The following is a 13709-nucleotide window of genomic DNA, read 5'->3' on the forward strand; positions in this document are numbered from 1 at the left end:
GTACAAAGTTTTGAACAAAAATCTAATAAATAACTAATAATAATAATTCATGAAGAAATATATATAGTAACCACTGAAGAGGACATTCGGAAAAATCTGTTCTACCCTGGAAATTGCAAAGGGACTTAAATTGTGTCAATTATTGGTCATGTGGGTACAAAAACGGTGTTCCGTTGCTCCCAATAAGATGTGTGGACCCACGTCTAATGATAAGGGAAATGTAATTTGATAAGTTTTAACACCAAAATATGCTTCGTAAGTACTCGTCAAACCTGATAGTCATTGACCGGCGTGAAGAGTCCTTCCCGACATTGGATATAGCAGCATTAAAAAAAGACTATAAACCTGTATTATAGGAAAAAACTGCAAAATAAGGGTAAAGACTTTTCAACTAGACCAAAAGTTGAACTGTGGCCGACTGGAAACGTGTGATCGGGTCCGACGAATCCAAATTCAACCGTTTTCAATCCGACGATAAGCATTATTGGTGATGAAAACTAATTCAAAAGCCCCATGTGAAGCACGGTTGAGGAATTGCCATGGTATGCGTAGGCTTTATCTTATGGGTCCTGGACCGATGTTAAAAAAATTGACAATATAATAATAAAATAAGTTCATTTAGATCATTGTAGAGTCATATCAGTCAGTTGGTGATAAAAACTAATTCAAAAGCCCCATGTGAAGCAGGGTTGAGGAATTGCCATGGTATGCGTAGGCTTTAACTTGTGGGTCCTGGACCGATGTTAAAAAAAATTGACAATATAATAATAAAAGAAGTCCATTTAGATAATTGTAGAGTCATATCAGTCAGTTTAGGTAGCTAAGTACGCCTATTCTGTAGAAGAACTTATTATGTGCAGGACTGTGATCAAAGATATACGTCAAAATTCGTGAGAGAATAACTTCGTGAGCAAAATTTTGAATTAACACAGTGGTCAGCACACAGTTTCGACATCAATCCGAACGATAATTTGGGGCCAATCGCAAAGAGGGAGGTGGGACAGTACCAATCAGCCCCTAATAATTTAGACGAACTTTGGTAGTGGATCTGAGGTGATTGGAAGAATAATTCCAATGAAATTTTACTAAAATTGGTTGAAAATATGTCAAATTGCATAAATGATACATTAAAAATATAAAACTACGGTATAATTAATAAAAATATTCAAATTCTGCAAATTTGTTCAAAAGTGCAAAAGTGAGTACATTGGAGTTGATTTACTTTTCTCTGTTTTTTCTTAGAAATTAAAGAGTTAAATTCTTTAACTTTAGGTTGATTTGTTAGGTACGAAATACATTATAAAATACAACCAAAATTTTGGAATTTGCTTTTATATTTTTTGTCCAATGTACAAGCATGTACTCATTTCTGCTCGTCACTGTATATATGATAACGCGTGAGTGACCGCTCTTTTGTTGCATTTATTTCGAAAGATAAAAATCGGAGACCCTTAAATTTTTTTATCACTGATAGTACTCCTAAAGTTCTACAAAAAGTATTAAGGAAGAATTGTAAAATATTGGTCTGTTCCCGTACTGCAACAATTTACTAGATTTTAGTATTTTTTTTCGATATCATAAAGGAAAATTCGTTATGTAAGTGTCTGTGGAAGTGTCCATATTTATTTGAATTGAATAAAATCGTTATTTATGAAAAAATTGCATTCGATATAAAAAATTACACAAAATCTCTTTAGTAAACCATATCTAAGCGTTTTAAAACAAAAAAAAAAAAATGCATAGGTCATGTTTTAATTAGGTGACCCCCATTTTTTATATATACTATACCACAAATTCTTAAAAGATGTTCACGTACCATGATAAATACATATATATTTATATATGTATATATGTCACATTACATATGCTACTTGGAATGCCAAGAAGAAAACAAAATATTCAGGGTCTTTCCAATACTAATAATAATCATTACAAACGCATATGTTCACATACAGACTTAACGTCATTTACACTCTTTTAAACAAGGAACGGCCTAAATGTTTGGACAAAGTTTATTACAATTTTACGGTCTTTTGTTAATTTCAATTATTCTGTAGATGAACATTTTGCTACAACTCGAGACGGCAAAACCCCAGCCATTGTCATAGCCATCGCCATCAGCCACACCTTGACAATGTTCAAACACCTTCTTTTATTATTTTCGAAGTTTTCTGTGTGGCGTTGTCAAAGGATCATGAATTGACTGTTAAAAATTGCCAGAAACAAACGGAGTGTCTCCTCGTAAAAAAATGGCAACAATACAATATCTACAAATAATGGAACCACCACCTAAACTGGCTGACTGCCTGATTGACTAAAATCCACATAAATCCCCATCAGAGTAAGGTAGGGAGAGAAAGAGTGTGTGTGAGTGGCATTTAAGAGGGATTTAAAAATTCTTTAACCACTTCTTTTTGGTGTTGAATGTGGCATTCTTTTTAATGTGACGGGGATTTGGGAAGGCGTGATTTTTGGTTAGACAATAATGTATGTTTGCAAGTCCATAATACATTTTGTACAATGTGTGATGCATGTTGCAAACTGGCTTAACAGCAGTTTATGTCAGAACAATATTTCATTACAAAAAATACAATAAAAATTAACCAAAAAAATAATTAATGTTTCGTTTAGATTTTCGGTAAATGTTCACAACAAAGAATACATATCAATTGGACAATTTCGTATAAAATTTACGATAAAGAAATTTTTCTTAAACTTGGTAGATTTATTTGGCCAGGGGGACACAAGTCTAACAAATCAATAACTGGATAATGATTGATAACCACTTCATGCCTCGCTGAATTACCTCGCTCCCCTTTGTTATATTAGCATTCAATGACTGATTTAGGATTACCAAATCCAAATTACTTTACAAACAATTTCTGACTACCTAGTCTTAAAATCAATTTAATCTTAATTCAAGATTTTCGTGGCACCCACTTGTTTTAATAAATAGTTTTTTTTTCTTGATTTGCAAATTTTATACTGGTATTTTTGGTGGGTGTTTTTTTTTCCTGTTGACGAAAACATTTACAACTGTAGCAACAAATAGCAGCTTGTTCATCTGTCTTGTGAATAATTCATGAATTCTAAAATTGAAATTCAATTAAGAGTTTTTTGACAAATTTGCACAACATTTCATTAACATGAAAATGGTTATGGCAAGTAATAAATATGTGAAAAATTTGTCAAATTGTGGCGTTGATTTGAAAATTGCATATTAAAATATTGGTACACAAGAATGGAAATTCGAGTAAAACTTGTTAGTCGTGACCCAGAGTTGTTTTACATATAAATATATGTATTTAGTAGTGTAATTATAACAAATAAAAAATAAATATATTTGAGGAATACATCTCTATACAATAATTTCCATTGTTTTCACAGAGTGAATTTTTCCAGTAAAAAAGCTCCCTTTCTCTCAGTTTTACTGTAGTCTTATTTTACAACAATTTCGATTTGTTACAAAAGACATTTGGGTATAAAATGTTTTTATACCCTACACAACTATGTTGTCAGGGTATTATAGCATTGAGCAGCCTCACCTTTAAGTATACCGATCGTCATATCTCGACTAGCTGAGTGTCCGTCCGTCTGTCCATTATAATTTGTAAAGACGATACAGGGCACAGTTATGGACCAATCTTTACGAAATTTTGCATGTAGGAAGGGTTCGGCGCAATGAAAACCCCTATTGCTTTTGGTAAAGATCGTTTAATATTTGGGGGATAAAATGGACTAAATACTTAATTTTTCCGTATTTTTGGTCGCTACAGAGACCGCAATTATGGCCAAGAGATTCCAGTTATGGCCTATAATTTTCGATGATGATCAGATAATAACTTTGGGATAAAGTGAACCGAAAACTTATTTTTTTTTTGTGTTTTTTTGATTCAATCTAGAGGCTACAATTATAAGCCGAACATCACAACACAACCCACGGTAAAGGGAATATGGACAATTAATTAGAAGGGCTGTACTGAATATTAGTAAAATTCGGAAAATATGTCAGTATACGGAAGATGAGCTGTTGACCTCTAATTGGGCAAGAGGGTGCAAACAACACGAAATATTACCCAGGCTCGGAATAAAAACCCGCAGAAAGATAGAGTTCTGTGGTAGTTGTGTAGGGTATCGTATGGTCTGCCCCGTCCGACTATACTGCTCCGTTCACTGTTTTTTTTTTTTTTTTGTAAAGAAGCTATAAATAGCTTCTGGGGGAATTACTTAACAAAAACTAAGATAACTGATGAGGATCAGTGGCGAGATCCGAAACTGTATTCTTCCCTGCCTTATCCCCTGGGTGGACAATGTCATACGTCCCCCACTAATAAATATTTGTTGTTATAACAACAAACTGGGATTACGCCTGACTTTCTTGCAAATCAAAGTACAAATGGTATTCCAAATAACTCACCACTGAAGAAGTGACTGACTTAACGATTCTTCAACGCCCACATGAAGTTGCTGGATTTAGAATCTTGAAATTTGATGCAAAGGTGTCAGATAAAGCTGGGTTTTCGGAAAATCGTACTAGAACGACAAAAAAAGTACTCGCCAAGATAGAGCTAGAACTCTTAAATTCGAAATATGTTTTTTTGGAAATTCGAACTATAAGTATCCGAATAATACTAAAATGTACTAAATTCGGTATTTAGTAGAGCTAAAAACTTGAAATTTGGAATGCGAATTAAGGTCGATATAAGGAGATGGTATTGAAATCGTGTACTCATGTATACAAAAAGTAGTATATGATACTATATTTGGTACAATTTTAATTTAGAGGTAAAAATGGAGCCGAAATCTCAAAATTTGAAATAAACATTATCGTCGGAGCGTATGATAGCGATATATAGTTAGTTTTAGAAATTTTTACTTATGTTGGGGTGTAGGATTTGGGTATGTATTAATTAAGGTCGTTATAAGGAGATGGTTTTGAAATCGTATACTCATGTATACAAAAAGCACTATATGGTGTATATTTGGTACAATTTTAATTTGAAGGTGCAAATGGAGCTGGAATCCTACAATTTGAAAGTAACATTACCGTCAGAGTGTAGGATAGCGAAATGTAGGTAGTTTTGGAAATTTTTACTTACGTGTACGATAAGTACTAAATGACACTATATTTGGTACAAATTCGATTTTGGGCGAAACTATAGAGCTGGGATCCTGAAATTTGGAGTTAGGGTAATTTTTGGTGGGTAGAATTGAGCTACTAATGTGAATTAAACTTTGTACAATTAAAATTTTGGCTGAACTGATGTAAGAAGTTTTGAAAATATAACTAAATGGTACCAAATGTGGATTTCGGTGAACCGTTTGAGGTAGAATCTTGAAAATTGATGTCAGGATCACTGTTAGGGTGTAGGATTGGGATATGTAAAAAGTTTTGGAAATTCATACTAATGTGTTCTAAATGGTACTGATTATATGGTACAATTATATTTCGGTGAAGCGATCGGGCTTGGAAAATATAGTTTTTTATTGGATTTATATTAGTTTGGGGAAAAAGAAATCCATAAGATCCGATCGTAGTCAAAGAGCGGTGAAGCACCTCAAACGGTGGCCAAGCTAGGACTAACGGCAAGAAAAGTTCTACTATGCATTTGGTGGGACTGGAAAGGAAGGTGGGACTGTATAAGGTATACATGGTATTCTAATTTTAATTATGGTCATTTACAGTTTTCTATGAAAACAACATAATATGTTAAGACATGTTTAAATAGTTCACTCATTCACATCACGAAGTAGAGGGCATATGCTACTTGTGTACAAATTGTTTCTATTATTTATATCCATTAAAAGGTGAAGTAATTAGTGTTACTTCCTGGTAGTAACCCACAATTTCGTCTTTTGTTGGACCGCAACAGCTCAGTGTGATTTTCTTACTGTATTTGTGACAATTAAACTCTTACATTTTATTCTCAACATTTTCATTTTCAAGCACTTGTGACCCTAACCGTTGAACGTTTGCCAACAAAAATAAAATGTGTTGGTCCTTAACGACAATTTAATGTTGGCTTCCCTGTGAGTTCCGGAAATTCCGTGTTTTATTTTTAGACATGGTAATGCAATGAAAAAAGGTGTGACACTTTTAGAACGAAAAACTTGTAAGGAAGTAACCAAAGCCTGTATTATAACCTACATCATATTTTGTATATGATCCAATGATTCAAATAATAAAGAATACTCAAATCAAAGAATATGGAAGATAAATATATGCTATTGCCTTGGTATTTGGAAATGTAACAAATATTTTTTTAAAGGAATTGAAACATTAAATATACTATTCTAATTAAATTGAAAATATTTCGTCGTCTTCTTCGTGTTCTTAAATGCATACATTTAGGGTTGTCCACAATTGCATTGTAGTTTTATTAAAGGTTGCTTTTTTTGCTTTCTCCACACTTTACACCCAAGGACGTAAAGTGTGGGGCATTCATTTTCGAAATGAATGCCGTGCAAAATCTAGGTTACTTCCTTCTTTCTTTGTTTTTTTTTTAACTTGCGGACGTAACGAGTTAATTGCATTGCAATTGCCGAAAAACAAAGAAAGTAAGAAATTTAATTTTTTTGTTTTCTCCACATTACTATATGTTTTAAAAGATTTTGTTAGTTTTTTATTTCATTTTTGTATTAAATTCATTCTAACATTTAATAAATTTTTCACTTGCAACATCTTCTTCTTGTTTTTCTGACAATGTGAATTATCTACCTTCACCTCGCACGTCACAAGACAAGCATTTGGAAAACCTTCGTTCCAACTGGTTACAGTAACTTGAGAACGAAAGCTACTTTTGACCAACAGCAACAACAACAACAACTGTTAGTTCATCGATTGTAGATTCCCACTTGTGATTCCCATTTGTTGTGTACTTGACTACTGGTTTTCCTTTGAATGATACTCTCTGCTATTGCTGCTTGAAACAACGAAGTCAGTGGCAGGAATAGCTTCAGCAGTATTGATTTCTTTGAAGTGATTCCACTCGAGAGTGCTCAATACACGGGAAACGATAAATAATCCACCAGAGCTACTGCTGCTCGTGGTGATGGTAGTTGTAATGCTGATGATTTTTGCTGAATGGCGAAACTTTAGAAAATGGGTCGCACTGGGTGGTTGGAATTTTATCGCAATGTTGCTTCCTTCTTATCAGATATAAGCAATGACTGTCCGTCCGTCCGCTCCTCTGACACTGGCACTGCCACCTCCAACAATCCCAGTTATCACTGCAATCATTTTTCACTCATTGTGGTGGTCAGTAGTTCTTGTTGTCTGTGAAATAGAAACAAACACACAAACGAACAACAACAACTACTACTACAGATTGCAGCTGCTACCCATTCCATTGTAAATTGTGTCATTTTCCAAGTGCAAGTGGGTTGGCCAATAGATGAAGCGCCTGCTACACTGACCTCTTGAAATGCTGTCATTGATATTTGTAATAGATTATCTTTATGTTTGGCTTTCTTGCAGGATGACTATGTCGACGATGAACCCTATCGCAATGCTGTCGACGATGACGACGACAACGAAATGCAACGCGATGCACCCGGTGTATTGACGGATCAAAAATACCTGGAAGTTGGCAATGAAAAGGCCGTTCAGCAGGCTCGCGAACGTTACATTCAAGAACAAAAGAGGCCAAGTAAGTATCGTTTGTCATAATCGAATAAAATGGATTTCATTGCAGTTCTCGTTTTGCACCATGAATCAATGAATCGACGTACTGACGAACTGACAGAAAGAGTTAATGAATGAATACGTGCTGCATGCACACGCACACCAACAGAATGCCAGCCTGTATGTAGTGGTATTCATTAGGCATTCAGACATTGTCCATTGTTGCAGCCAGTTCGCTTTTTTTATTTCCATTAAAGAGTAATTAATTGTCGCTTCATAAAACAGTGCTTTATTATCCAGATGTGGTATCGGACCTTAAATGGCCACGATTGGAAGAATGTCGTCTTAATTGCTTGGTATTCAAATTAGACGTGATGAAGATATGCCTGCAACAGATTAATTTATCGTCAATGATTCGCTAAATTGTCTGGTGTCTGGGTATATGATTTTGTGGCAACAATTCGTAAATAAAGTTTAATTTATGGGTTAATTTTCCATTGGATTTTCTGATGACAATACAAATGATTTAGTATGGAGTGTTGAATATTGGCCTAATTAACAATTATGTTTTATTATAGTAATACGTTGAATGCATTAAAATATAAACTATACACGAATTTTCCAGAAGCTTGGAACTTTCATTTTTAAACCGAAAAGAATGCTCGATGAGAATTACGATTTTCGTCCGATTTATGTTTGAATTCCGAAGTGTCCTCGTGTTTAACCATAGTTCCTTAAAACGATAACTGAGGAAAAAATCTATCAGACAAATATAAGATAACTGCAAATGTTGAAAACTTTCTCTGTAGAAAAACAACTGTTCCACGTTTCAAAAAAGACGTCCTATTTTTTCCATAAATGTCGAAAAAAATCTACAATGGGTATCTGATCAGATTTACAGTAGAATTCGTCTGCAATCAATGCCGATGTAGATCCTATCCAGTAAGGCCTATCATCAGTCTGACATTTTACTATTGACCCTAGAACATTTGTAGGTTATGATAACACATTCCGAGTTACTCAGGAAATTATCAAGTATTATGTTAATGTACTACATCCTTCTACTTCGAAAATATATACATATTGGAAACATGAATTCAAGTTGTATAATATATATCTGATTGCAAATTCATATTTTATCAACTAATCTAAACATTGTAATCAAATTCTAAATTATTTTCTCATGAAATCTGAAAGAAATTCTTCTTATGCTCCTACTTTAGTCTAAAGCCTCTTATTTCGTTGCATGTCAATTTGAAAGATTCCCAATGATTATCGCCTCTGTTTTCCAAATCAAGCAATTGGAAAATGAAAAAAGGCATTATCAGGCAACAGTAAACCGTTAATGTTGTAACAACGTTCAATCATACACACACGTACTCACTCACATACATACAGATTTTGTCATACACACTTCAATGCATTACAAAATACATGGTTTTTGTTCCTCCCATCATCCGTGTGATCACAAGGAACATCTGTTTGAATAGCAATGTATCTCGGTGGACTGACAACGACATAAGAGAGGTGCATAAAGAAGAAATAAAAAGAAAACAAGTTAAGATTCTTTCTGCTAGATGTCTGCAAACCACATCGAATGGCAAAGATAATATAACCACGAGAACATAATCATTAACATGGCTTAAGTATTGTTGTGCTGATTTTTAGCTTGCTATCGTATTCACACTCTGCAACCACAGACCAAGACGAGTTGTGACAATACCATAATGCATATTGGGGTGGTAGAAATAATTTCCGCACAAAATGTTTAAAGGCAAGCGCATGGCTAGCTACTTCAAAATATGGACACATTCTGAACATTTTTGGTGGGGGAGATCTTTTATCTTGCAAACTATATTGAATACTATGATTTTCCAGTAAAAAAAACATGCTAAGTTCAACATCAATGTCTGTGAAAAGTTCACCTTTTCGTGGCTAAAATAACTTAGAAAATTACGCTTATTTATTTTCAAAAAAGTTATAAACAGTCTTACTAGCCCATTTTGTGCCCGATTTGTAGCAAATCTTTAAATTTTTGAATATAAAGAATATCATCTGAACAATATTGTGTTCCCAATTACTCCTTAATTTCCTACCCTCCCCAATAAATCCAATGACATGGATGGCCATTAACATGTATCAAGCAAATTTTTTTTTTTTCAGTTTTTGTTTCTAAAGAATCTATACACACAAAATCATTATGATCACCAGCTTCCTCGTGGTTCAATACTGCCGGCATGTCGTTTACATTTATCATGACCATTGAACACCGAGATGAATCATGCTTTTTTGCATGCCAAATGGAGTTGGAGGGAAGGACAATAATGACTTTGTCGAGGGGGGAATTGCAGCTGATCTTCAGGTTGATAATTGTCAAACCATTCATGAATGGTATTGACACTGAACTCGGGATTGACAACGACGACCAACAACCAAACGACAGAGAGACAGGGAGGCACACAACAAAATGAGAAAATATTTCATTGTTGCTGTCATTGTCATTGAGAAAATACTTTGTCGTCGACAACGACGACGACGACTACCGTAACCACAAATAATTGCCAAGTAATTTTCAAGATTTTGTTGTCATTCGTCTCTCCTGAGATGAGTTTTGTTGCAATGTTAGGCGTTTGACTTTTCGTTTCAATTACATTTGTAAACACTCACACACACACTCATATATAAGCATACAATGTTTGCACACAATTGAATGGATGAATGAAGAATAACTGGATGCAGTTGCATTGATGACAATGTGCATAATTTTACTACAGTTACAACTAATTGTCAATCTGCAGCGTTGAAATAGAGCAAATGATTGTGTGTCTGTGTCTTTTGTAAGGAGTAGCGTAAATCAATTAACATGTCAGTTCCGTAACATGAATCGAAGAACACCAATCGAATGGCATTTATCATTTTGTCTTGATTTATCGTAGAATATAAGAGTGTAACGAAGCAAAAGAACAACAATGTGGGAGATATAAGAGTTAATTTACGCATTTACAAATGCTGACAGTACATTATTTGTACTCCTAGAGCTGACATAGGGAGTTAAAACCCGACTACAAAAGTTGATCAATGTTCTACTAAAGGTAATCAAATCTATGAATGAGTATGAATGACAAAGAGTCCAGCATAAAAAACGATTAATGAAAGAGAACGAAGAGAAACAGACACTTATCAGAGTAAATAATGAACTTCATAATCATAACTTCGCAATCAAATACAAATTTTAAAAATTTTGATTGGAGATTTTTCCTAAAATCACAAAAACCCCAAAATGTGGACCGCTTTTGACGGCGAATGGTGGGGTGGAACATGGGTAGAAAAAAATCCCCAAAATGCTGTAATTTAGAGAGCAAACTTAAATGAGGCCATACCTAAAGCGGGACATTACATCGTGTAGGAATTACCGAACATTTGGAGTTATCATTATATGCCTAATTTAGGAATGATATACCTCAATACGGAAAATCGGTAGATATCATTATATGGGGCATTATAGGCATAAATTCGGGCTGATATATTTCATTCTCGAACCTGGCGTTCTAGTTTTTTATTAGGATATTCTACGAAAGTAGAATGATTGCAACATATGGCTAAATTGGCTAAATCGAATTAGAATACTATACTTTCGAGTACAAAATATGGTGGAATACGCCCATATGGGGATAAATCAAAAAAGGCGGAACAAATCAGATAACTAGTTTAATATAAAAAAGGGGGTTATATGGGGCTTAGGGCGAATATTTGGAAGTAAGATTTGTTGCTACGAACGACTAACAATTACCAAATTACAGCGTTCAAGAACCCCAAAATGCCGGAAATTGGAGGTACCCTTATATGGGGCTATCCGGAAGGTATAAAAAAAGATAAAACAAAATATGCATATTCGTAAGTAGACGGAGTAGACGACAAAAGTATGACATATTTTACAGTAACGTATACTTTATTAGTGCAGTTAAAAATATATAACGTATACGCTGACATATCATACTCTGGAATATCAGTGCGACCAGACCCAAAAAATTTACAGCTTAATCTGCATTAAAAGAATAATTTACTCACAAGATCCGATTGACAAAGTATATCTCAACAAAGAGATTAAATTGATGATCTACGACAGTGTTGAACAGAACTAAATTGAGAGTAAGGGTGTGAGAGCGTAACTGAGAGGTCATAATCAAAAATGACTGAAGTCACAACTTCAATACACAATTACACAGGAATTGATTCAATTACCAATCAGCTTCCGAACCACATCTAAAAATCACGAATTAATATTTCATCTCACTGAATTACTGGGACAATAGTATACCCTGTCTTCCCGGCTGAAATATTCATATGCAACACTCTGTTCATGTATGCAACCTCTTTCTTAAAGGAAAACATTTAAAGATTTCTAACGCCTGAGAATTTATCTATTTTAAATATAATATTCATGCATGGTTAAGTTTTATATATGTATGTGTGTGTGTGTGTGTGCGTGTGCTGCATTTGTGCTCATGTATGCCACTGGGTAATGTCACTTGCAAATACTGTCACCGTTTTCATTCTATGTTTCGCAAATGGACGCTGGGTGGTGACAAGGCAAATGCTTGCCAAAAGAAGACGCATGACACGGACTCCGAATTTATTTCAAGCATGAAATCTATGGACTTGCCTAAATCGTCCATAGAAAGAGACAGTCCAAATGGAGATGCGCTGACAACCAAAGTGGGTTATTTCAATTCGCATAGAGGCAATTTTACTTTTCACCTGCCATTTTGGTAAATCGTCATTTCTGGTACGGATGTCTGCCTAAATGTCTGGCATTTTGATATGAACCGAACTGAGCTGTTCGTATTCGAATTCATACAGACATACTCGTAGATGTTAACAGCTGACTTTGTCATTATCATTCAGGCGGACAATCTTAAGTCGTCACTAGAAATTGCCAACATTGCTCCTGTAAGTTGTAATCGTGGCCAAAACACTATTGATAACCTGTTAAATTCAGTGTGTGTGTCTGTGTATGGCTGTATTTTGTATATTTAGTTCGATGTTTAGGTAATCCTCTTAATTACTGTCACCATATGTCTGTCCGCCCATCCGACAACTCTTATGAAAATTGACACTTTGATCGGTGATTGGCGAGTGTGTGTCATACGATACGGGGGCATTGCATTGCGGATTTGTGGATATGTAAATGATGTCCATAAAACAAAAACATTGTTGGCTGCTTAGCTGGCGGCCGACGGCTGCTGTTGCTGATACCTCCTAACAACGCAGCAACAATTGCTGTTCGAACATATCATAACCGAAGAAAATATATGTGCCCAATGCGCCGGCACACGAAGTCCAATTTATCAGCAGAGGCTGCAATAATTTATGTTATAACAACGATCCGATCCGAACCGAACCAATCGAACGGGCCAGTGAGGCAATGATTTCGCCGAACGAGCCTAGCAGTGTGCCAATGTAGCAAAATAGAGTCATAAAACGTCACTTATCACATATTAGACGCGTTTGCATATACAAATAGCTCAAACGGTGTACCAGTGTTGGCTAAGCCGAACTCTTGCTGGCCATCTGTAGAGAGCATCTGTGCCTGCTGCCTCAATTACCTACAGAGACTGAACGCCCATTTTGCCTGGTCGCTTTGCTCAAGCAAATTAGAGAAAGCTGTTTTTTATCATTCGCTGCAATGGGGCAGTTAAGATGCACAGCTTTTCGCTGTTACTGACGTTATTGTCGAACATTGGTGGGTGCCGAAAAATACATACAATAAAAATTTATAGAAATATCAAACGTATTTCTAGGATACATTGCTGAACGTGAATTAGAATAATCCTCAGATTTTGACTCTTCATTTTAAAGGATATAAAAATAATGCCAACATCACCGGGTATTTTAATGAATTTCCGTGAAGTCTTTCATTTGTTTTTATTTTATCTTCCTCCATACGGATGCACAAAATATGTTATCAGTTTTTAGTAGAATTATATGAGAGTTAAAAACTCCTTTTGTTTTCAACATTCCCATCCCCCATAACGTATAAGAGTTTTATACGATACACCCTAATATAATATTATGGAATCTTTTG

At 34.9% G+C, this 13709-nt stretch overlaps 1 protein-coding gene across 1 annotated transcript in view; it reads left to right on the forward strand.

Annotated features, from left to right (window-relative positions):
• Positions 1–13709, forward strand: part of LOC133333312 (uncharacterized) — a 41139-nt gene that overhangs the window by 22758 nt on the left and 4672 nt on the right. Inside the window, exon 2 of the mRNA XM_061541627.1 lies at positions 7478–7649. Coding sequence (XP_061397611.1) covers positions 7478–7649 — 172 coding nt within the window. The remainder of the gene's footprint in view (positions 1–7477; positions 7650–13709) is intronic.

This window comes from Musca vetustissima, unplaced genomic scaffold, assembly GCF_032173495.1.
Source record: "Musca vetustissima isolate MV318-11 ecotype Yass unplaced genomic scaffold, APGP_CSIRO_Mvet_v1 utg13749, whole genome shotgun sequence".
Lineage (NCBI taxonomy): Eukaryota > Metazoa > Arthropoda > Insecta > Diptera > Muscidae > Musca > Musca vetustissima.